General features: G+C 40.0%; 1 protein-coding gene across 5 annotated transcripts; it reads right to left on the bottom strand.

The window, feature by feature from the left end:
• Positions 1–1,104: 1,104 nt before the first annotated feature.
• On the bottom strand, positions 1,105–21,181 carry GABPB1 (GA binding protein transcription factor subunit beta 1). 5 transcript variants are annotated; one of them, XM_030955156.1, is made up of 9 exons: positions 21,114–21,143; positions 14,379–14,486; positions 13,402–13,569; positions 12,743–12,937; positions 11,543–11,654; positions 11,049–11,162; positions 9,222–9,407; positions 7,803–7,918; positions 1,105–2,892 (listed from the first exon to the last, which is right to left on the bottom strand). In XM_030955156.1, the coding sequence occupies exons 1-9, from the start codon at positions 21,114–21,116 to the stop codon at positions 2,740–2,742; spliced, it is 1,155 nt and encodes a 384-aa protein (XP_030811016.1). In that variant the 5' UTR covers positions 21,117–21,143; the 3' UTR covers positions 1,105–2,739. The 5 variants fall into 5 exon arrangements, with proteins under 5 accessions (XP_030811016.1, XP_030811017.1, XP_030811019.1 ...); XM_030955157.1 differs by having other exon boundaries at positions 1,111–2,892; positions 21,132–21,181; XM_030955159.1 differs by lacking the exon at positions 21,114–21,143 and adding an exon at positions 20,894–20,981 and having other exon boundaries at positions 1,111–2,892.
• Positions 21,182–24,214: the final 3,033 nt, after the last annotated feature.

Below are 24,214 nucleotides of genomic sequence, written 5' to 3'. Positions count from 1 at the left end.
CCCCTGATTTTAGCTCATTACAAGTGATTAATTTCTTTGAAATATGTTTCAAAGAAACAGATGGTAGCTAATTACATTTATATTTTTAATTTGGAACAGCAAATAAGGAACAATATTTTTAACAATGTTTTCAGAGCTAAACTATATAAGAAATATTTCATGTAACATATACCCTACACTTGAGCTCACAGGTGACGGCTTCATTGGGTTGATCTCTTGTTCTGTGCAGAAGAGAACAAACAGCAGGTCCTGTTCAGAACTAAAATAAAATAGCTGATAATGGATTACAGGCAGGGTAAATATTGCTGCTGATAAATAAGGTTTTGTTATAGCTATTCTGCACTCAGAAGGGTTTTGTTATGGACAATGAGGAACAGAATATTTGCTCACAGGAAACAGAATGAATAGAAAAGGTTCATTTCATTGTTTGCTGCCCACATCTGCTGTCACAACCGTGGGAAACTCTCCACTTGGATGTTGCCACTATCACCCCTCAAACAGTGCCACTCTTATCATTATTAAGAAATCACAGAGATTACACTGTTGTTAAATTTGTGGGATGTGAGGACACAAACATTATTTTCATCACAAAATAATTCACTGCAGCAATGCCTAAGAAGCACATTTCCCTTGGTTAACTGATTCCTCAATCTGCTAATGACATAATGGATAGTTCCTGAAATAATCCCTAAAATAGAGCAATTTCCAGTTAACCATTGCACAAGGTTTGCTTCAAGTCCCACTACTAACATGATGATGTCCTTGAAAACAATTCTTCTAAAACTCACCACCATAGATTTCCCATTTCTATCTTTTGATTATTTTTAATTTGCCAATCAAAATCAAATTTACCAAACATATAAAAATACAAATGTGTTTAGAATTTTTCCTAACTGCCCAATCTATAAACTCAAGTCAGATTTTGACCAGTTTGACAGAGTTTTGTACGATACAATGCAATTCTTTTCCCATTCCTCCCTCCTACCATTTAAAGCCATTTTATACCCAAAACTGTTTTTTCATGTTTTTGCAGATGTCTAACACAGAACAGCTTTGACCTTCTCATTCACACACAAACCAATTGAACTGATTCTACACTTTATATATGTGGAAAAGATATTTAATTGTAAAATAGAAAAAGTAGGCCAGAGTACAGTTTTAAGGGTAATTCTTCCGTGTACAGTATAGATAAACCAGACTTTTTGCTTAAGTTTATATAAACAATTTCATAAAAGCAGTGAACATGGAACAACAAAGCAAAGCACAAAGAGTTTTATCTTACAAAAAACAGATCTGCACAGTAGTTCAAAATTTAATGTAACACAGCACTGAACAATCTTAAGGCAGCTCAGTCTAAGCACAGGACTAGAAGCCAGGAACTCCTGAGATCCATTCCCAGGTGACCACAGGTTCACGTGGTGGTAAGCCAGTCATTTAACTCCCTCATGTTGCACTTAAACCAGTTATAAAATTGAGACAATAACACTCACTTACCTGCCTCAGGCAGATCAGTAAGGGTTCTTTAAAAGATTTTACAATGCTCTGAAGATGTAACGTGCCATATAAATTTTAAGCATAATAGATCACTGCACAGACACACACAAACACAGTATCACAGTGAGGAACAATGATGCTGGCTAGGGAGAGCATCACTACAACATAAAAAAAATTACTCGTCCAATTGCGTAATTAAAATGCAAAAGTCCATTAAAAAAAATGTATCACTGAAGTCATTTCAAGGCTATTGGGGAAGAGAGACCAATAGGGATATTCTAAAATAGCTACTATTTGTGTTCCAGTGGAGACATTCCTTTCTATTCATTACTGAACTTTTAAAATGTTTGTACAGGAAAATCATAAGACACACAAAGTGAAGTTTCGACGCCTCCACTACCAAATTTTGCCTCTTAATATGTAAATTAAGATACTTTTTTGTTCTTCTTAATTACAAATTACATTCTTCCAAGAAATATACCATCCACAATAAAACTGGCTGCTAGCTTACTTCAAATGACCTATAGGCTAAACATTTTTCTCATAATTTTTCTCATCTTTGCTGAAAAATACCTATGCAAGATGTATGTGTAGAAATTATAAAAACATGCAGCATATGTACAAACTGAAAAGTTTAAAAAATATTAGCTTCATATACATGTAAATCTACTTGGATATATCTGAAATTAAATATAAAAATTTCACCACCTAAAATAAAAAAAAAAACCAAAAATGGTTTTCAGAGAATCTGAGACAACTACTTAAAGCTGTACAAAGATTTCCACCTGGAAATGTCTTATTCAGAGAAGCTGAGCTGTAATCATGTAGAAATAACTGTTAATTAATTTTGTCACATAATCAAATTTCAAATTGTCAGCTTAAATCAACATCACCCTTAAAACTGTTCTGTTTTTCAGAAGTTAGATTCATACTAAAATCAAAAATTTCACAAAAACATTGGCTTTTCATGTTTCTGGATCCCTTCAAAAAGATTTATCAACTCATTTTGAAACTGTAAAAAAACCAACTATTTACAGTATTTAATTTTAAATACTTTTCACAATTTCTAAATTCAGAGTTTTTATGTTACAAGAAATCAATCAGAGCTCATGGCTTAAGTCCAGTTATCAACTTGTAGCATCTTCTCTATCATGAAATCCCACGGCTGTACCTATATAGTGTACAGTTCAAGATTGTACTGCAGGTTTTTGAAAGTAACAGGCTTTGCAGTGTGTTCATTTTTTATTAAACAGCTTCTTTATTAGTCTGGAGGCGGTTCATTGCCTCTAACTTCTGCCGATAGGCCTCTGCTTCTTGTTCCTTCTTTAGAAGCTGCTGACGATATTTTTGTGCTTCTCTGTTTGCCTCATCCAGCTGTTTCTGAAGAGTTTCTCTTTCCTATTAGAAACAGAACCAGCAATATTTTGTCAAATAAGTATCAAATACAAGTTAAAATGGCAAATACTTTTCCTTTACATGCAGTTCAAGTGTTAGGGTATCATGGAGAAGCTGTTCAGTTCAGTTCTTACTCGGGCAAAGCTGTATGAATGCTGCTGTGCAAATTAGACCCCAATTATCAAGCAGCCAACTCCCCACACAGGGCTGCAAGTGTGGAGACACTAAGCCCCAGTCTACTGAGCTGCAAAGGTACCATACAAATCTTCACCAAAAAAGAGCTAAATTAAAAAAGCAGAAGTGTGGTGATTAAATACTAACAGAATATATGAACATTTCTCCAATCATTCAATCCAACAGGCTTGTCCCTCGCTGTTGTATATCTAATCAGGCAGTAAAAATGACAAGCAGTTACCTATCAGCCATCTGCACTGGAGAGTGTCAGCTGCCCACTGACCAAAGCATAAACCTAACTGTTTCCAAACAAGGACTGAGACTCTGCAATCCAGAGGTCTAACCACATCCCCAAGGACACTGTATCTTTATGAATTAACAGGCAATCAGCCAGATGAGCTTTTTTTCCTTTTAAAAGCAGCTAGTAAAGAAATCCTTAAGTAGCTGCAGAAATCCTGCATACAAGTTTGCTGAGGGTGGATATAAAATGGTTTCCAAGCAAAATGATAGGGGAAATGCCACATCCTCTGAAGCTGCCTTAGGAACTGAGGAGAACGCATTTCCATCTCCAGTGATGTAGGTACTGACTGTCATTTTGTCTGATTTTCTCTGAGCCCAATTGAAAAAGCAATTTGCTTGGGAAGTAGTTTTGTTTTGATCAAATATTCAATCAAATACCATTTCATTGAAGTGCATCATACTTTTATGAGTAAGGTAGTATTGGATTTAAAAATCATTCTTTCCACTGTAGTTAAATAGGAATAGTAAGGAACATTGCCAGAGAAACAAGCCATCTCCCAGAGAAACAACTTATTAAAAAACTGAGGTCCAGTGAAAGCCAAGTCATCTTTTCACCATGTTCCTATCCCAGCAGTTCAGTATCACATTCCCATTTAATACCTCTAACAGTTAGAAGTTTCAGCCCCCCACACTCCCCTAAGAGCATCCCTATTCCTCTTCTCTGATGCACGCACATATTTTCATGGTCAGAAAAATACAAAAATACTCTGCCTCCCTTCTACTTGCTCCTGTTCTCAGTACTTGTCACAGTCACATTGAGCAGTCACGTGTCAGCTGAATGTGCTTAAATACAATGACAGAGGTGGTCAGATCACTGCTAAAAGCAAAACCAACAGGTGAAGGAGATGATATTAACAGGTTGTGAAGAGATTAGCTAGAACAGAGAACAAACTCCAGTAAGTGCAACTTGATTTTCCAACGGGTTTTAAGAGCTGAAGGCAGCAGGCTTGGGTTTGCTTCATTTGGAGCATATGCTGATAAAATGAGAGCTTATCTGATTTTACCTACTTATTTGAAAAGAAGTTCAGCTTCCTCTTCTGAAAATTTGGATTCTGCATTTAAGGCAATTTTAAGGATGGTCTGCTCATGTAGCAACTAACCTGGCAGATGCCAAATGAACAGCAGAGCCTACACCTCAGAGGATCTGAAGCACACCAATGATCCTCCAGCACCAGCCCAGCCAGAAGTTCTGTCTGTAGTATGAGGGGACCAACAGCTTATGTAAAACTGCCTCATGGATTAGAGCCTCGGTGAACAGAGCTACAAGACAATTCCCAGGGAATTAGACAAAAGAGTTGATCCTTCCACATGTGGAAAGCAGACTTTCCTTTTTGAAGGTTGGGAGGTACTGAGCTGGGCATTATCTATCCCATGAATTGGTCTCAAAAACCATCAAAAACCTAATACTGTCAAGAAGCAAAGCTGCTCTGTCTGCTGGCCTGCACAGAAATAGAACCATTGGTAGTTCACTGGCAAGAAGTCCTGTGGTGCATTACAAACAGCAAGGGGCTATCCCTGCTATGGAATGTATGCAAACATTTGGGGATGGAATCACTGCTGTGGAGTGAGGGCACACTGCAAACATTTGGGGATGGAATCACTGCTGTGGAGTGGGGGCACACTGCAAATATTTGGGGGTGGGGAGGTTCTTGAACAACATTTTAAGAGTATGCCCCACAGAAGAGAGAACTAGAGCTGCATACCCAAAAGTAGTATAGCACATTAGGAAAGGATAAGAAAAAATGGAAGAAAAAACCCAAGCCTCCAAGACATGGCCAGAAGATAAAACCAGTATCTACCAGACAGACCAGCAATTCAAAGCACATGGATTAGTCCAGCAGGCAACAAGTGTAGTTTTTAGACTGTCACAGTCCCAACAAACAGAATGAGTTAAGGAGACAAAGCCAACTATTCTGTGTGACTAGGCAGTGGAAAGAGCCCAATGCTTCTGGAGGAGCAACACATCTACTGCGGACTCAATGGTCAAAACTGGCTCTCTGACATCTAGAATAGAGAGGACTGTATCTGATCTACCAATTTAATCAAACCCAGAAGGTGTTCTTAGGACATTCTTCAGAACACAACCAGAAGTGTTATAGAGATCTGGAGTCCTTTTATATCACCTACCCAGATAAAAATCAAATTAGAGGATGCTCAGTGCTCTAAAGCAATCTTCCATTTTACCACGGAATTCTCTTCATACATGTAACTTTTCATTGACAATAGGAACACCTATAACTAAAATAACCAACCACTCTTTTAAAACAACACAAAGACACAGGATATGAATCCATTAATATAATTAGTTTACAATTATGATTATTTTTTAGTCTAATCAAATGATTGTCCTGGTTCTAATGCATGTCGCCTTTCAAACATGGAACATGATAGAAACAGTCAAATTAAAGAATGAAAATAAAGATCAATATATGTTAATGAATTATGCATGAAAATGAAAAACAGAATATCTGAGTGACAGTGGTTTTTTTTGCTGCCATCCCATGTTTAAAATATCAAACTGCTTAGGAAAACTGCTGTCAATATACAAAATGAGCTGAAATGTTTTAACTTAACAGACCCAGAATAGAAAATTTAAAAACACTACTACAGCTTTGGTTGTTCCACAATACTTTCACAGGAAAGTTTGTAACCTCACATGGATGAGAGGATTTTCAACTACAAAAGCTTTACAACTACAGTAAACTGTTCACACACTATGAAATTAAAAGAGCTGAAAAAAGCATTCAGCCTTGAATCAACCTTCATAATGAAATAAAGGAATGAATTAGAGCGAGACAAAGAAAACAAACATTTTCTGTATTTCCACATTCTAAAATATTTTTTTAAATACTTTAATGAGGGGAAGGGTCCCACTCCAAATTTAAGTATCTACCACTGTCTGTGATGAAGAAATTCGAAGTGAACCAACTTTGTGTGCACTTCTTTAGCAGCAGTATCCACTGCTACTAAAGTAAGGTAGCACCAAACCCCTGTGAACCACCACAAGGCCCCTAAAGACAACTGGCCTTCAGGCAGAGGTATGCATGTGCATTTCCAGTTGTACAGGCAGAGACAAGAAAGTCATCAAAATTTCCACTTAAAAGTAAAAGACCAAGTAACTCATCTAAATCAACTTCTTTCAATATTTGAGAAGTATGATTAACATATAAAAATAAAAGTTGTAATCCCCTTAAAAGAATTTTTGGTATTTTTAAACCAATTATCTGTAATTAAGAACATGTCAATTTATCCCTTAACCAATCTGGATTTTTTAAAAATTCATTTAACAGAATTACTAAAATACTTAAGGAAATATAATTTCCTTTATGAATAATTCAGGCAGATTTTTAAAAGTGTGAACAAAAGAAATGCTTTTATTGTAACAGTCATACATTTTAAAAAATGCAGCAAGAAAATTTCAACTGTCAGGATAATCTGTAATGACCACAAAGCTGCAAAGGCCAAAAGTATTTGATGCAACAACTTAGGGACATGGAACGTAAATGATGAGAGGTGGTAATTATTGTTATGAGACATGGATAACATATAGCACATACTGTACAACAAAAAGTATTCAATTAGGCACAATTTGATAATATGAACAGAAGTTGGAGAGTACAACCTTGGATAAATGAAATATCATGGAGTTGACAAAATGAGAACTTACAGTCTAGTCAAAGCAGACAGCAATTTTCATAAACTTTTGACCAAAACTGGTCAGCACAGTTAGAAGTAACCGGAAAAGGAATGAGATGGTTGACCTTTTGTGGCTAGTATAAAAAAAGCTGCAATTTTAAACTGAACCATTTGTCATATAAAAAGGAAAGAGCTCTCAACATTGTTAGGTCTTTTGCAGTATAGTTTAAAAAAAAACAGATGGTGCAAAGTTGTGTAGTAACAAACTGCTTCAGAATTTAAAAAAAAGGTGGGGGACACCACACAGATAAAAATTAACAAATGCAGAATCTTACTGTTTCACACTTCCATCAACAGTTATCTAGATACCATGAATGGAAAGGAAACATTGCTAAAAACGATCTCACAATCAGAAGCATGTGGCTGTAACAGAAAGATGAGGGTACAGTGCTCTCATTCACTCCTAGTGGAAAGAGTCAAGTCACTCGATAACGTATCAGCACCCAGTTTGAAAAACCAGCTAGTGATCTTCAAGAAAAACAAAAAAAATATTCTCATATACCTAAACAAGTGTCACTTTTACATGCATGACCAGAGGATCAAGCAAACAGCCCTCCTATTTTCTTTTTACAACAACTTTGTAAAAGACGAATTTCAGTTACAGGAGAGACTGAACAAGTTGAACATTTCACACACTTCATTCTGTAGTAACACAGAAATTAACCTCCTGAACAATACAAACACCATAACCAGATCTCAGTCCTGAACACTGTTCAACACAGATCACGTAATATACTCCTTACTTCTATTTCTGCAGACTCCACACGATTTTCAACAATCTCAATGCACTGTCTCTTCACTGGCGGTTCTTCACTTATTACAGTTTCTTCAGCAATGTCTGTTGCTGGAACTGTTAACACTGAAAATATATTTGTACACGTAAATACATTTACTTCCAATAATATTTGTGCTACATAAAACTTGTATTATTTAAGTAATTTTATTAACAGCAAAAAATGCAAATACTTTTGCTTGTGAAAACACATCTATATAATAAACTGCATTATAAGCTCAGTGAAAATCTACTAAAAACTTTAGTTGCTTGTATGCTACTTAAGAACTTTAAAATTCCTCATTATTGAAGCCTACAGTAATTAGCTCTGGAATATCACTGCCATTTTTCACAGAGTAAACAGACATGGCAGAGAACTACAGCAGTCACCAGCCTGTCAACTCTAACTTCTGTAGCGGACCATTTATATAATATTTCTTGAATAAAAGCTAAATATAAATCTTGCTTTTGTTTTAATACACATTAAGCAACCTAAAAATTCAGTAGTTATTAGCCATTAATAAGAAAATCAGGGTTCTCAGTAAAGTCATACTCTAATTCCTAACACAGCCATCTGACAAATAAATACAACTGTCACCTCAGTTGCTATCTACAGCCACTCACTCATAATGATAACAAGGTGTACTAGCTCAGGCAGCCTGCGAACCAAATAATTTGCCTCCTGCGTACAACTCTTCAAGCTTCACACTGGGATTCCTCATGAAGAAACCAGAGAAGGGATCGTTTTTATCTAAATAATGCCGGGGATCTTTAAAAGAAACCACCCAAAGCACACACATCACAGAAAAGGACTTATCACACTAGCAACTCCTACAAAGTACACATAGCCCCAGAAAAAAAAATGTTGTGTCACTCTGGCTTCTCTGGTTCTGTCAGTGCTGCTCTAAACTTCAGGCATGTAAGAGCTGACATTTTTCAGGTCAGTGTGTCAGTGTACTGACACTCCATGGAACTTGCAGAGATTGCTTCATGCATCAGATTTCTAAACCCAAACCTCACCTCCCCACAGTACCGCCAGCAATGCAACAGTGTAAGGATTAGGAGAAGGTTTTTGTCTTACTCCACCATCTAGTTTCTGTAACAAGTTTGCAAAAATCAAACTTACTGAAGGCAAAGCAATCTTAAATGTCCCATGTCTCCTCCATAGTTTAGTAACTCTTCTATTCTCTCTCCTAAAGCAGAGGCTCAGCTGACATGTTAACACACTGAACTGCAGAGGCTTATGTCTAAGCCTTTTCTAATATAAGAATTCATAGATGTACACAAAATGGTCCAAGCTATTTGCACCTAAGAAGTCATTATTATTATTACTGTTATTATTACAGCTAAAACAGTTCCTCAAGCTGGAATCATACAAGTGTGCACTCACCTTGCTGCCCATCTGGCATGGTCACAATGATGGGCTGCCCTATGCCACTGGTTGGAATGGAATGCAGGTTGCCCAGCTGAATGCCATCTGTAACTATGGTAATAACCTGCTGCCCTCCAGAACTGACCACTTGCTGAATGGCCCCGTCCACAGATTCTGCAGTCACAACTTCTTCTGTGGCCACAACTAGCAACAGATTAGTAAAGGAATTAAGTTAATTTATAAATGAAACTTTTATGACTTCAAATGCATTTTGGTACAGCTGAAAAAACATTTATTCCATGGCTTTCATAACTTGACCCCCCCGATGAATACTTTACTATGTATTATATTTTAATTAGAGTCTTTTATCAGGCCAACATAAAACACTCACATTTTGACATTTACATGCAACACAATCCTTGCTCAATACAATAATATTGATATACCCCACTCAAAATTGATGCTTTGGGGTCAGTGTTAACAGCAGCGGCAAGAACAGCAGCTGCTTTTAACAACACAATGAACTTCTGCATTGTACACAAGCTGGACTAAGTTACACTAACAGCAGAATGAAAAAAATTAACTTGTAATACTACCTTGAACCAATGCCTCGCCACTGTATTTCAGGACCCAGCTTAGATTTCTCTACTTAATATAATGGTCTTCAAGACTAAAGGACCCCTAGAGAATCTTGTCTGTACTCCATGAGTATTTCAAACAACTTTATTTCTTATACCAAGTATGAAACAAGGCTAAAGGAAAAGTTCTGCAGAGCTGACATTTTTACACCTTCGAAGAAGAAAGATAAAGCTTAAGGAGTAAAACAAACCTTGTATGTATATAATTTTACAGGTAAAAGTGAAAAAATCCAGCTCAACTATTTCAAATTCATGATTCAATAATGAGTACAAAGCAGTGAACTCTCACAGCTCTGTATCACTTCTACAAATCAAGGTAGGACAAGGAAAGCCTGCATTCAGAGCTACAGCACATACCCCAGCTTGCACTGTATGCTGCAAATGGGGTGCTGTGCTACCATCCAACAAGATGCTGAGACAGAGAGCAACATCATTGGTACCACAATCAAGGAAACTCAAGAACACTAGCTCTGTATTTTATTTTCAATTTGTCAGGGTAAAAGCAAAGCCTTTGATTTAAATAACAGACATTAGAATGTTCTCTATCTACAGAGATGAAATTAAAACCCAATAGACTGTGTTGTGATGCTCAAGATGACAGAAGGTAGAAAAAACTCTGAAGCTTTCATCTTTTAAGTTAATTACAATGTAACATACACAGAAAAATCACTCTGTAATTGAAATAATGATTGCAGACATTGTCTTCTGAAGATCTTTATGTTTAGAGATTACTGTCCTATAACACTGCTTAAATATTCACAGAGTGTTTATTCAGGAAACCAAAACAGCAACTCCCACATGAATAAGTGGTGTTGTATTGAACTTGATTTGGCTTCCAAGTACAGGCTCAGCAGTAAGAAATGCCACTGTCACAAAAATCTCAATTGGAAGTGCCAATACTAGGTGCTGTGGCAAACAGCTCTGATCTTTCAGTGTCAAACTCAGTGTAGGGTTTTAGTTCTGGAAGGAAACATGGGTAGAACTTCTTCAAATCTTGAAAGAAAAGGGAAGATTTTGTCTAAAAATAAGCTATTCTATATAAAAAGAAAGAATAGCCCCAAAAAATGGTCATTATTCCTTCCTTGCTCTCCTTCCATATCTATACCCATAGAATCATTATTTACCGCACTACTTCACGAGCTGACAGAAACTTGAAGTTATGTACTTTAAATTTATTAAATTAGTTTAAATGCCTTAGCTTTCTAACCTGGTGTTTCTGAAGAATTAGACAGTGGAGCTGATGCTTCTGCCAAAGCAGCCAACGTAGCTAATACTGATGTTGATGAATTTCCAAACTGTACAGCAGACACTCCTGTTTCATCTAGAAGGATGAAAAAAAAATTAGCTGATAAATTTAAAACCACCAAAGTCTCTTTTTCTATTTTTATTGCACTGAAACTTCTAGCACACATTCCATTTTCAGCAGCATTCTGCTGAACCAAAGTGCTATTCTGAAGTGAAGTTTGTTAAGCAAACAGAATTTCTGATAATTTATGTCTGAGAAGATTATTGTTTTAGGTAAGTACATATTTACAACACACAAAAAACACTGACGAGGAATATGGTAACTCTTCTTACCACTGTTTTTCCTCACACCTTTTCACTAAATGGTGAAAATCAGTGAAAGTATAAAATCCCACAGCTATCCTTTAGGCATCTAAATACCTGTTCTACTGGATGTATTTGCAGAAGATACCAGACCTGTTAGGTTGACCACCCCTCCAGGCCCGATGATGAACTGCGGTGTGGCTGCGTGTATCGTCACAGTGTCCGGACTCTCGGGGTTCGTATTGATTTGGTTCTGCATTGCAATCTGGGACACAAAAGGAACAACATCATTCCCACTGCAGCTACAAAGGAGTTGCTGACTTGTGTAAGAGCTAGAATTCTTGCATGCTTCACACAAACAAGGAGGAGCTCCCTCACTGCGCTCATGCAATACACATATATCATGTCCTATCTCCAAGTACATAAGAAACTTTTTTTTGGTTGAAATCTAAAGACAGAAAATCTATTGGAGTGAAAGAGTTTAACAACACACCAGTCCTTCTCCCTACCAGTTATGTAAACAATGAGGACAAGGCTCTTTTGCAGATATGCAAGCTCACTTATCTAAAAGAGAAGTCTGAAGAACCAAGACTGTTGGGGCAGATACATATCATGAAAAGCTACTCTGACAGCTTTGCAATTGCCACGAAATGGACATGCAGTCTTTCTGTCTTTCTGTGAATTATTATTAACTTCTGTTTACTCCACCCTTTCTGCAATCAGAAGGAGGCTAAAGGAACACACCAGAAGTTCAGACATTTAAAGACATAGGGAGGCTACAGATTTATACAGTGGCATAATGATATTTTTCATTCACTTTGCATTCCTTTCTCAGTAAGATTTATAACTTAATTTGCTTTTAACAACACTATTGAACAGGGAGTACATATTTCCATGGAATTATCTATTAAAATAAATTCTCCAATAATTCAATTTTAGCTTTTCTAATTCTGGAAAAATTGGCATCTCTTCTGTCCTGCTTGAACTCCAACTAGGAAATTAATATCCATGTATGAAGCTAACTGAATACTAGGGGATAGTCAGAATATACTATCAGAGAAGGGAGTTATTTTTTTTACACCTCAATTTTAAGGAGTCCACCTACCTCTGTGTATTACATCACTCAAATTTAAGAAAATAAAGAATACTTATCCTTGACTTTGTAGGTGGTGAAAATGTGCTTTGATCAAGTAATGTTTACTAACATTAATCTCATTTCATGTAATGAACTAGACTGGAGTGTGGCATTATCAATATATGGTGTCACAGCTGCTACATTAAAAGCTTAGTTTATGACCTGTGTAATCAAGTACTTTGCTGCAAATTCCCTTAACACGAGGAATTAAAAGTTACCTGTAATATTTCTGCAATGTCTTCATTTCCATTGTCTACTGCAATATCTAATGCCGTTTTGCAAAATTTACTCTGAGCATGAACATCTGCTCCATACTTTATCAAGAGTTCTACAACTTCTTGGTGGTGATGTTCAGTAGCCCAGTGAAGTGCAGTCATTTTGAGCATGTCCTTGGCATTGACATCAGCACCATGCTACAAACAAGATCATTGCATAAATTATGTCATTACAAATATCTCAATTAAATAATGCTGGTCACAGAATGAAGCCCTAAATTGTTTTTCTCCATGAGGAATGCCCTGTTACCTTACATTTACATTTTTTTAAAAGTAATCCAATCCATCTACCAAATACTTATTTACCTCAAAAGGATTACAGATTCCCTAAAGTACATCTTACTTCTAAAATCTATAACTAAACACAATATCAAATTAGGAAGTACTCTTATTTTGAAACAGCAGTAAATAATTCACCTGAAATCATGATGATTTTAATGTAAAATAAATTACAGTTCAATTGGAAAACAAAGTTCCCAGTGCACACAGTTTAACTATTCATGTAATTTCAATGCTGCTTTCATGCCGAAAAGCAAATTGCAACTATCTGATCATAAACCATTGCAATAACCTCACTTCAGACTTGTTTCAGCAGTTTGTACCTTAAGTAAGACTTCTACTATGCTGGCATGGCCTTCTGATGCTGCCATATGTAATGGAGTTCTGTCCACTTTGGTTCTGGCATCCCGACTCACACCTGCTCGCAGCAACACTTCTGTGGTGGAGTAATGTCCATACTGTGCTGCTAGATGAAGTGGAGATGTTCCCAGCTGTAATGAACACAAAACATGCACATCTAACAGATGGCAGTGCAAAGCATTTCTTCTTACTCTGAAGATACCAAACCCACGTGCCAAGCCACCACTCAAAACCATTTTCCCTTGTAGTCTCAAGGAGAGAAGCTGTTGAGGCTTTTACAGAATATGAATGGGGGAGGGAAGTTTGTTGTTGCTTTCTTTTTAATCTGGGGTTTTTTTGTCTTTTTGACATGTAACATTTCAAGGGGTCTAACCCCATATTTAGTGTTGGCCAACAGGGACCTTTGGAAGTCAATTAAGTCCAACCTCCTGCTCAAAACAGTTAATTTGGAAGGTAGGTCACTAAGCAGATTAAGGCTCTTAAGAGCTTGTAAATGCCCTAGGATTTTGGGTACTTGATCTCTCTCTACAACCTATTCAAAAACCAGCACATCCAAAAGACAACTCAGTACCCCTATATCAGGGAACTCTCAGCTGCACATATTAGGCAGTTAGGACTGTTTTCATAATTCAAACCTCTTACTATACTAAGTGCATAAACACAGTAACAAGGAGGATGATTGCTGCTTTTTCCCATTAACCATTCCGAAGTTCATCTTGAAAGTCACCAGAATGAGCTCATTCACAGTCTGTTACTAAAATCAGTAGGAGGTCATATGAAGAAACAGCCAAGTTTAATTTTGAATTAGACATTAGATTATGTGAATGCAGAATTCCAAGAAGAACTGTAATATAAATGCTGAATTGTAAGAATAGTATTTCTTTCTTCAGGTGAGAAAAGTAAGACAATTTACTTTCTCCACTGTAAAAGTTGTCATTACCCAGTCTGTGGTAAAAGGTGCTCCATTTGCCATCAAAATGCGAACTTCATCATCTTGACCTGCTCGTGCAGCTTCTAAAAGTTTCTTTCCCAAATCTACTAGTGACATCTAGTGAAGAACATAAAGGAATATAAAGACAAAATAATAACATTAATGCTATTTTAAATACATACATGTTGCCTTTCTTTTTTAAATTATTATTTTTGAACTACTCTGAAAAGCTCAAAAACTGGAGTTGGTATTTTAGCCATGAGAATAAGCTTTATTGATTGCAATAAGCACTTTGATTTTAGAATTACTTTTGCCAGCCAAACAGAACTGATATTAGTCTGAAGATTTCAGTATGACAATGCTGTAACCACTGCAGCTGTAAAGTTAAACAAAATTTAAACTGAACTGGATGAACATTTCTTATAGCAGAAGGTGGTTTCAAAGCTCTCACCTGATACTGCAAGCTTCTGCAGCTTGGTCCAGCTTTCAAACAGTTCTACATCATGGCTGCTACGTCATACACCCAAAGGCACCATATCCACTTATCCAAAATGCCTACACGTATTTAGGGGGTACCACTATGTAAATGCACTGAGACAGGTATGAAACACAACACCTTTCTGACATCTCATCCACCACTATTTTTGTTCACCCTAAAATATAATTCCTGTACCCCCAGATGCAAAACAACACAATAAGCATATTATTGTCCTACATACAACAGATACATGAAATAAAACCTTCGCCTAAAAACAAATATTACTGCGTGCTTTAACTGTCTACAGTTACTAAAACCATGTGAAGTGCAAAGTTTTGAGACTTGACTGAGACACTAGCTGAAAAACCTTCACATGATGATTGGATAACGTCCCTTTTACACCAAGGTTCCATATAATACTTGCAATAATATATGTAGACAAATTACACCTGTTTCTGTTGCATCAAAGAATTGCTAGAAACACAACTTTTTAAACTTGCCCCATTTCATACTTGCTATTAAATTTGTTTGGTAAAGAAAATTAGAACTAAACCATAACTTATGCTAATAACCAGAAAATACTACTAACATTTTAGTATACCTATAGCTATGTTTTCCCCCCTTCCAGGGTGCTAAAAATGGAATTGCTTTCATCAGTTTAGTTTCCAGTCACACACAAAGTTAAGCCTGTATTACTAATAACAGCAGTTGTGAGGCCATGCAGCCAATGTCCTACACAAAGTGAAGAGTGTATCAGTCCAGGAAGAAATCCCATTAAACATACAAATCTATCACAAAAACAGTATCTTTAGAAATTTCTCTGTACCTGGCTCAACTGGCACATTGCTCAATGAACTGAAAGCTGTTGACTTTGGAAGAAACTAGAAAGGAGACCAAAATAGTGCAAATGCAGTATTGAACACAGATCAGTAGGGCTGTGAACTAGGGCAGGTTACCTCTGTCTGCAGAACTGACTGCAGGCAGCAATATTCCTGCCACCAAAATACTCTATTTATGTCCATCCTTCTGCTACATGTGAACACACTGATTTGTCTCCAGCCAGAAAAGGGAAGAGAAGCAGGAAGGTGGCAGGATAGGACAAATATTAACAATGGGAAAAGGAAGGAAAAAAGGAATACAGTCAGATGCAGAGGAAGGGACAACTGCTGTCTCTTTTCCATAAAGGAAAAGAGCAAAAGAGAAAATCTAGGAAATATCCTAAGAAATGGAATAAGAAAAAATCTGTCATACCTGTTAAAAAGAGACACTAGAAGTAATAATACCAAACATAAGGCAAGAGATGGCACTCAGCAAGCGCAGCAGTGAAATGAAGGAATAGAGCACTCCCTTTAAATGGCTTTTTTTTTTCCCCAGTGGGGATTGCAAGTCAAGGAGGAAAAGTACACTCACAGACAGACATCCTTCTTTTTCTGGTGGTCTAATACCACCACATCAAGGCCCTCAGAAACAAAGGAAAGCTGGAAGTTAATTCAAAATACTGAGGTTACAACTAGCTCAGAAACACAACTATCCAATTTCCATTTTTGGTTTAAACAGCAGTAGAGCAAAGGAACCAATAAAATCTCATTTTGGAATTGCTGAATAATTAAGGTTGAAGGAGACCGGTCAAGATCATGTAGTTCAATATCCCAGTCAGAGGTGGCCCAGGGCTCAGTCCTGTTGAGTTTTGAATGTCTCTCTATGGATGAACATCCTACCACTTCTTCAGCCTCATTCCAGCATCCAACCACCCCCACAGAAGAGCTGCCTTCAGTATATATCCGTCTTCCTCCACTAACCAAAAAGATACTCATGATAACAAGTTACACTTAATGTCTGTTAAACTGAATTAAATTAGTCTGTACATTTAACAGCCTCTTCAGAACCCACTACCCACATCTATACACTACTGAAATGAACTGCAAAGCTGTTATGAAAAGCCTATGCAGCAAAACTCAAGCCATCCCCCCCAAAAAATATCAATTATGGTGGCCTGCAAAATACCAGTCTCACTCCCAGGAGATGTTAGGGACAAACTTCATATCAACACCTTTTCAGAGCCTCCCTGAGCACAGTCAATGATAGCACACCAGTTTTCTTCTCAATGCAAAACCAAACAGCTTTATACTACACTTGATAAAAAATGTTCTAATCAAGGAAAAAATAACCTTTCATTACTGCATATTCCTTACATTGACCAACACTCTCTATGTTGATATAAGGTGTTTGTATTTTAAACAAACACAAAGCATCACAGAGGTTGGTATATGCCTCACAATGTAGAGTTTTTACTTCAGTTACAAGAGAAATGAATCAAGTTTCAGTTCTCATGGGGTACTTCAAAGCGTGCTTGGGCCACCTAGTGGAAAAAAGAAAAAAAACTCGCAAAATTCCACTGTTCAACTAAAATAATAAAAATCCCATTACACGTCACTGATGCACTAACAGCAGCAAACAAAGAGGCATTTCCAACAAAACTCATGCACATTTAGTCACCTTTAACCAATGAATACCAGTACTCACAAAATTTCTGAAGAGTAGTCAACCCTAAGCTGATTTCCACTGGGCAGCCCATTCCAAGGATTGGTACTGTAAGAAATCCCCCAGTGACAACACATCCAACCCCTACACTCATCCACAGTCCTGGGACAGAGCGAGAAGGGTCTGCAGAATCCCAGCCTCCCATTCCACAAAACCTTTCCAGCTGCTCTCTCAAGATCGCTCAGCAACACCACAATAGTGCAGTGATACTACCACAAGCAGGATACAACAATACATTTAAAATTGAAATGAGATTGCTATTTCAAAGAGCAGTCTGCTGCTACTCCACAGTGCTAAAATCAACTCTGCTGAACAGTGTTTGAGGGTTCTCTTCAGTGTGTCATTTCCATCAAGCTCTGCTAGCATGACAGCTGGGTAACACTTTGTATGAGGACTTTTTTGGAGAATAAAAACATCACTGGCTCTGAAATAAAGACTTGAGACTGTTGGAGTTACTCTTATGGCAATGTGATAATGTTTTCAGACTTCTAAGAGCTCCTACACAAATGTGTGAAGAGGGTTTTGTCTACAACTGAGTAAATAGGGAAGAACTTCTGATTTAATCAACTCCTGAACTTCCACATTACTGCAATGTATTCTGCACAGTATCATTAGCCAGATGCCACAATTAGCTGGCAACTAAAAATAACATCAAATTATTATTGCTATTTTACTTATGTTCAAAGGAAAATTATACTACTTTTTTGCATCCATCTTAGATTTAGGTTTTTACACCCTCTACAATGAAGATCACACTGTTACCAGAAGGGCGTAGAATAGCACTCAACAGGAGTTTAGGTGGTACTATGTGTGAAATAGGCTCCGTGGGAAGCAAGTGGAGCTAAAAACCTGGCAACTTGGCATGCCTGGCTACCACACCAGTCTACAGACAACAGAGCAGCAGAGACTGCAGTCCAAATTAAAATCAAGTTTGGCTTAAAATGTTGCAGCGTCTCTCAGAGCGGTGTCCCGCCCCCAAGAGCCCAGACCTGCTCCTCTTCTACCACTGCAGTGCTGAGCATCAGCTGGTCAAGATCAACAGGCCCAAAGCAGCTGCTGCAGAACATCTGGCAGCATGGAGATCTCCCAGGCCAGTGTCTGTCCCAAGGTGCACTCCTGAAAGGGACATCCTTACTAGGGAGGAGCATGGACTGCAGCAGGGCAATTTATCAAAGGTAGCTGAATCAATACACACTGTATCTCTGATAAAGATTGGAAATCACAAAGTTCCATTAAAGGCTCATTAAACACTTTTCCCTGCTCGTGACAGATGGCAGAATTGCACTTAGAAGATGGCTGGAGACCCATCATCTCTCACATCCATTACATCTGGAAAAATAACCCTTTGAGAATGTCTTTTTCTTTCCGCTACTTAAGAAAAAAACAATTTAACCTGCTTCCCCAGACCTGACCTTCAAAAAAGCTACCACCCTACTGATTTCAACATCTCACAGTATTGCTAGAAATTCAGAATAGCCATTTCTAGCTAATTTTATGTGTCTGTCCATACCAAGGTCAATAATATTTTGAAGTTTAGCACAGAGTTTAGCATCTCATGAACAGTTTGGAATAATTTTAACAAACATATCAATTACCAGTGATTATAGCAACTTACATGGATAAAATCAAAAAGTTCCTGTCTGGTTTCCTACATGAATCAAACATCTTTTGACAATGATTTCACAAGCAATACTTCAAATATAAATATAAAAGGCTTAGACTATCCACATTTCTATCATGAATATTAGTGAAAATTACACTAATATGTTAATTGCAGTCAGCTTTAATTCCAGTGCTTTCCGCTTTCCTCTGACTGTTGTATTTGTAATTAAATTCTCTCTAGCTTGCTTGAACAGCAACACGACCTTCATGTCAGACATGCATCAGATGAAAAATACCTGATCTGAGAAAAGCAAACATTGTTGAATAGCTTAGTGGCAAAGACAGCCAGGCCTGTTAGTAATGCAGGTCTGTCCTCCTCTTAGGCTCACACATTAACTTAAGCACCAATCAACAATGAACTCAAATAAAAAAAGACTTCTCTACATCTTTTTTTACATAGGAGAGCACAGATTTGGCCATGATCTGTAACATCTAAAGAGTGTTATGCAACAAGGGGGAACCATTGGCACCAAGATTTGGACTGGCACTGCCAACAATCTACAGTTTTCACAAATAAATTTGGCACTAGATACCAAAAAGGTTCATTTGCAGCAGCTGTGACTGACATGAAGAATCCAAGGGCTCGTGATGTAGCCTTTGAACTGTACCACAGCCTTAGGAGACTGTCTCAGGTTGATTAAGCTTGAAAATACCATCAAATCAAAATCATCCACCTCCTACCAACAACATTCATTTTATCATGAGGAATCTTCCTCGACAGTTTCTGTCTGGCACACAGGCCTAAAAAAAAAATCCAAATAGAAAACAAAGTGTTTTCAGCAAAGAAAGTAGGTCATGAACAAGAGTCTCTATTTAGAGTATGCTCATCTGCCACATATACTCTTAACCTTACTTCCATGGCACAGTTATGTTCCCTTACAAATACTTGTATGCATACAAGACTCAGCTAACTGCACAGTCTTACTAATAATTCAGAAATAACGAATAACTTAAAACAGGCTGAAGAACTACAGGGTATGCATTCACAACTCTGAGCACGTTTAACTCTACTACGAAGCATTCGCCGTTAAATCAAAGCCACCTTAGCAAGCAGGTTAAAGAAAAATACACAAATGCCTTAAGAACTACCACAGACGACTTCCTACAGGGGATTTCACCGACGTGCCACCAGTGTCCCACCAACGGAAACTACTTCGACTATTTGGGGAAATCAGAACAAAAAAACGACAATCCGCACTAACACATCGCATCCCACTTTTATGCTCCCATCGTACGCTTTATTAAGAGTCCAAAGCAAGAGTTACAGACTCCGGCTGAGGGGCACTGCGGAGGGGAAACCGCTCCCTTCCCGCCCGAGCCGCCTCTCCCCAGGGCACCTTTGGCGCCAAGCTCGCGCACGCAGCCCCGCCGCCTCAGGAGCCCGGGCCGCGGCCCCGCCGGCCCCCCCGGCCCACGCGGGGCTCGGGACCGTGCCCACGCGGCCCGCACCGCGCTGCCCGGCGGAGAAACCCGCGGGACGAGCCCAGCCCCGCTCTGCCCCTCAGCTCCCGGGTCCTCGCCGGGCGCGTCGCGCTCGCCCGCGCCCCGCGGGCCGCCCAGGCCGCCGCCGGGGCCCAGCGCGCCGCCCGCGCCCCCCGCGCGGCGGGGTCCCCGGAAGGCCGGCCGGCCGCCCGCTCTCCCCGACAGGAAATCCTGGCTGGGCTGGGCGCTGCGGAGGGAGCCGCGGCGCCGGGTTCCGGGGAAGTGGAATTATTTTTTACCAGCGAAGAGATCAACTTCCACATCCGGTAACAGGGCCCTATACAAAGGCGCAGACTGACCTGGAAAAGCTTGGCCGGCCCGGGGGGTGAGGGAGAGACGGGGCGCGGGGACGGGCCCTTACCGTGCTGCCGGCCCGGCCGCCGCCGCCGCCGCCGCACCGACCCGGGGCTCCGCAGGCCGAGAGCCCCACACGAGAGTCCGCGCCGCGCCCGGCGGAGGGACACGGCGGGCGGAGGGGAGTGGCGCGGCTCCGCGCGGCTCGGCCCCGCCGCGGGCGCGCGGGCGGGCGCGAGGCGGCGCGGGGCGCCCCGGGCGGGCCCGGAGGGGCGCCCGGCACTTACCATGGGCGCGGGAATTACCTTATTAACACAGACATCGAGGGAAAAGGGGCGCGCGGAGGGATACGGCCTCACCGCCGCACAGCGCGCATGCGCGCCGCCGCGGGGAAAGGCGGGGAAGCGCGGGCTGGAGGGGCCCCGCCATGTTCCGTTCCGCTGCCCGCCCGGCGGGGGCAGGGCCGGCCCCGCGCTCTCGGCGGGCCCGGGTGGCCTCCCTAGAGGCAGCTTATGGAATAAGGACAGGGGTCGCTGTCCCGGGTTACTCTGTGGCACAGGGTGGTGGAGCTTGCGTTTCCCGCCTCATGGCTACTGGAGCTCTGCTTGTGCTCCCAGGCGAGGGTACGCTCTCTGAGCATGGACTTCGCTGCCTTGTCCGTTTGAGGCAGAGCTATGAAGATAATCACGGAGTCAAATTGGTTGGAGAAGACCTCAGAGATGAGTCCAACGTGTGACCCAACACCACTATGTCAGCTTAAAGCCACAGCACTGAGTGCCAGGTCCAGTCTTTCCTTCAACACCCCCACGGACGGTGACTCCATCACATCCCTGGGCAGCCCGTTCCAATATCTAATCACCCTGTCTGTGGAGGAATTCTTCATGTCCAACCTAAATCTTCCCTGGTGGAACTCTTATGTCCTCCTGTTCTTGGAGATTACCTGGGAGAGACCAACTCCCTCCCACATGGCCACAACCTCGGATCTGGGAGTTGTAGAGAGCAATAAAGTCACCCCTGAGCCTTCTCCAGGCTGAACCCCCAGCTCCCTGAGATGCTCCTCACAGAATTTGTGTTCCAGGTCCCTTACCAGCTTCATTGCCTTTCTCTGGACCTGCTCCAGCCCCAAAATGTCCTTAAATTAAGGGTCTAAGAACTGGATTCAGTATTGAAGGTGTGGCCTCACCAGTTGCAAATGCAGAGGAAGCTACACTTTGGGATCATAGAAATAGGACTTGATAGGATGACAGCTCCAAAATAGTCTTTGGATGTTGCTGCTCTTTCAGAGGGGTCTGGCCTTCAGTCCCTGGCTTGTACTGAACCTGAGCCCAGGCCCCAAAACATTTCTCTCCCAGTTTTGCTTCAACAATGCAAAATGGTTGTGTTCACATTCTCCCCAAAGCTGTTCCGAGTCATACATCTGCTACTGTGAAGCATGGATCTCATAATCGTCATCCTTCAGGAAAACATACCAACAACAAAATTCCAGTCTGTTATTTTGGAGATTATAATACCCTCTAGATAATTAGAGGAATACCTGTTGTAATGCTGTTTACAGAAGCATTATTATTTGCCTTTGACCTACCTAATGCAGCTTTGTACAAAATACAAATAACATTATTCCAAGGAGTAACTTTCTTCCTGTCACCTGTGGACTGGTTTTTCTGGGCGTGCTCAGCCAGAAGGCGGCACTAGAGAACAAATCCAAGCACCTCGGGGCTGCCACTGGTCACCCAGGGCATGGAAACCTTAAATCCAACCTTCAGCACACTTCTCTTTCGTTGTTGACAAGTGTCTGTGTCTCTCAACAAGGATTTAGGATGTCATGTGACGGCTTTTCATTTACGCAGTAGCGGTAGACACAGAAAATGTTACAATGTCCTCACAGGCGTGTGCCAATAAAACAGGAAGACTGTGGTGTTTGCAGCAGTGCTACAGAAAAGCCAAGCTTTCCATATTAATGACAATCTTTCATAGAGGTGAACAATGCAGTCTGCATTTAATCCATTAGCACTGTATAACAGTTTTCATTATTATGATCACAAAATAATCATGTCCAGGTTTTTTACGGGATTCACCAAAACTACACTGTAAGAGAGAGACATTGGATGTCTGATGTAGGCAAGTCAGAACACCTTTCACATCCGTTAAGTATGGTTTCTATTTTACCCTGCTTTAGTAGATGTAATTTTTTTAGCTAAATAATCTAATACATTCTACTAAAAAGCACACCAATTTCTACTAAAATTATTTTCTTTATTTCTTTAATACTGCTACACAAGAACATACGTGCTGATAGGAAAATGTGTTGTAACCTGAGGCAACCACAGCATAACTTAATCAACATTATTAGCATGTTTTAACAAGCTCTGGAGTGGGGTAAAGCTAATTGCATAGGCAACTCCTCCCCAAACACTTTTCTATATATGGCTGGGGTGTGCCCATACAAGTAAAACCAAAGATTGTATCATGCAATTTTTTCATATATGAGAAACAATAAAAGGGCTCTCTGAGTGCAGTTTGGACAGCAGTGAGTATGAGAGTCAATATTAATTTGTACACATCCCAAGCTCTGACATCAGTGGACTTACCCCTTCCACCTTGTCATAACTTTTTGGCATCACCCACCCCTAAAACACATAAAAAAAGGCACTTACAAGAGCATGGTGTTATTAATATTCAGTTCAGCTTAGAGTTGTTGGACTCTATTGACTTTGGTATTCACTTTTCTGCACAATAAAGGAGGCATATCACTGTTCTCATTTTTCCCAGAACCTTTCACATGCCTGATCACTCACACACCCTGCAAAGATAGAGAAATTGTCTGAGCCTTTCATGTGGCCAGTACCAACCAACATTACTGTACTAGGTGCTGTGATATAATTCAGCTTCCTGGGCAAGGAAACAGAAGTGTTTTGGAACATGGAGACAGGCATCTCCATGTTTTCTAAACTTCCCTGTTTAGGCTCCAAGATCTCCCTGTTTTCTGAAGTCACTGATGGAAACTGCTCCGGCTCACAAGACACTTCCATTGGCAAAACTGAGTACCAGGTTGAAATGCAGTTGTTGAATCCCCTCACCCTCCAACACAGTTGGGGGACAGGCCAGGATTGTGGCAGCACACAGTATCTGCTCCACTTGTGTAAGATCTCCACAGCACAACCAGCCTCTTCCCTTTTCCCAGCAGGACTGTACCAGCACGTCCAAAGTACCTGCCATCCCTGAGATATGATGCTTGTAGTAACACAACGTGTACAGAAAACACTGCCATCAACAGAAAACTTGGAGTGTCCCCTACCAGTCCAGTTTCCTCTAAAGCAAAAATGATATTTTTATAAAGAGAGGTGTCTCGCGTTCCCACACCAGATTGCACAGTGCAGTGAGCCAGTTT

The sequence above is a fragment of the Camarhynchus parvulus genome, chromosome 10, assembly GCF_901933205.1.
Source record: "Camarhynchus parvulus chromosome 10, STF_HiC, whole genome shotgun sequence".
Taxonomy (NCBI): Eukaryota; Metazoa; Chordata; class Aves; order Passeriformes; family Thraupidae; genus Camarhynchus; species Camarhynchus parvulus.
The sequence above is the reverse complement of the archived record's forward strand: the minus strand, read 5'-3'. Positions and strand labels throughout refer to the sequence as shown.

Coding starts and splice junctions, on each gene's coding strand:
- GABPB1 (XM_030955156.1), bottom strand. Junction 11,655..12,742: donor ACATTGCAGAAATATTACAG/GTAACTTTTAAT, acceptor TTTGTGTCCCAG/ATTGCAATGCAGAACCAAAT. Junction 9,408..11,048: donor TAATTCTTCAGAAACACCAG/GTTAGAAAGCTA, acceptor ATCTGTTGCTAG/TTGTGGCCACAGAAGAAGTT.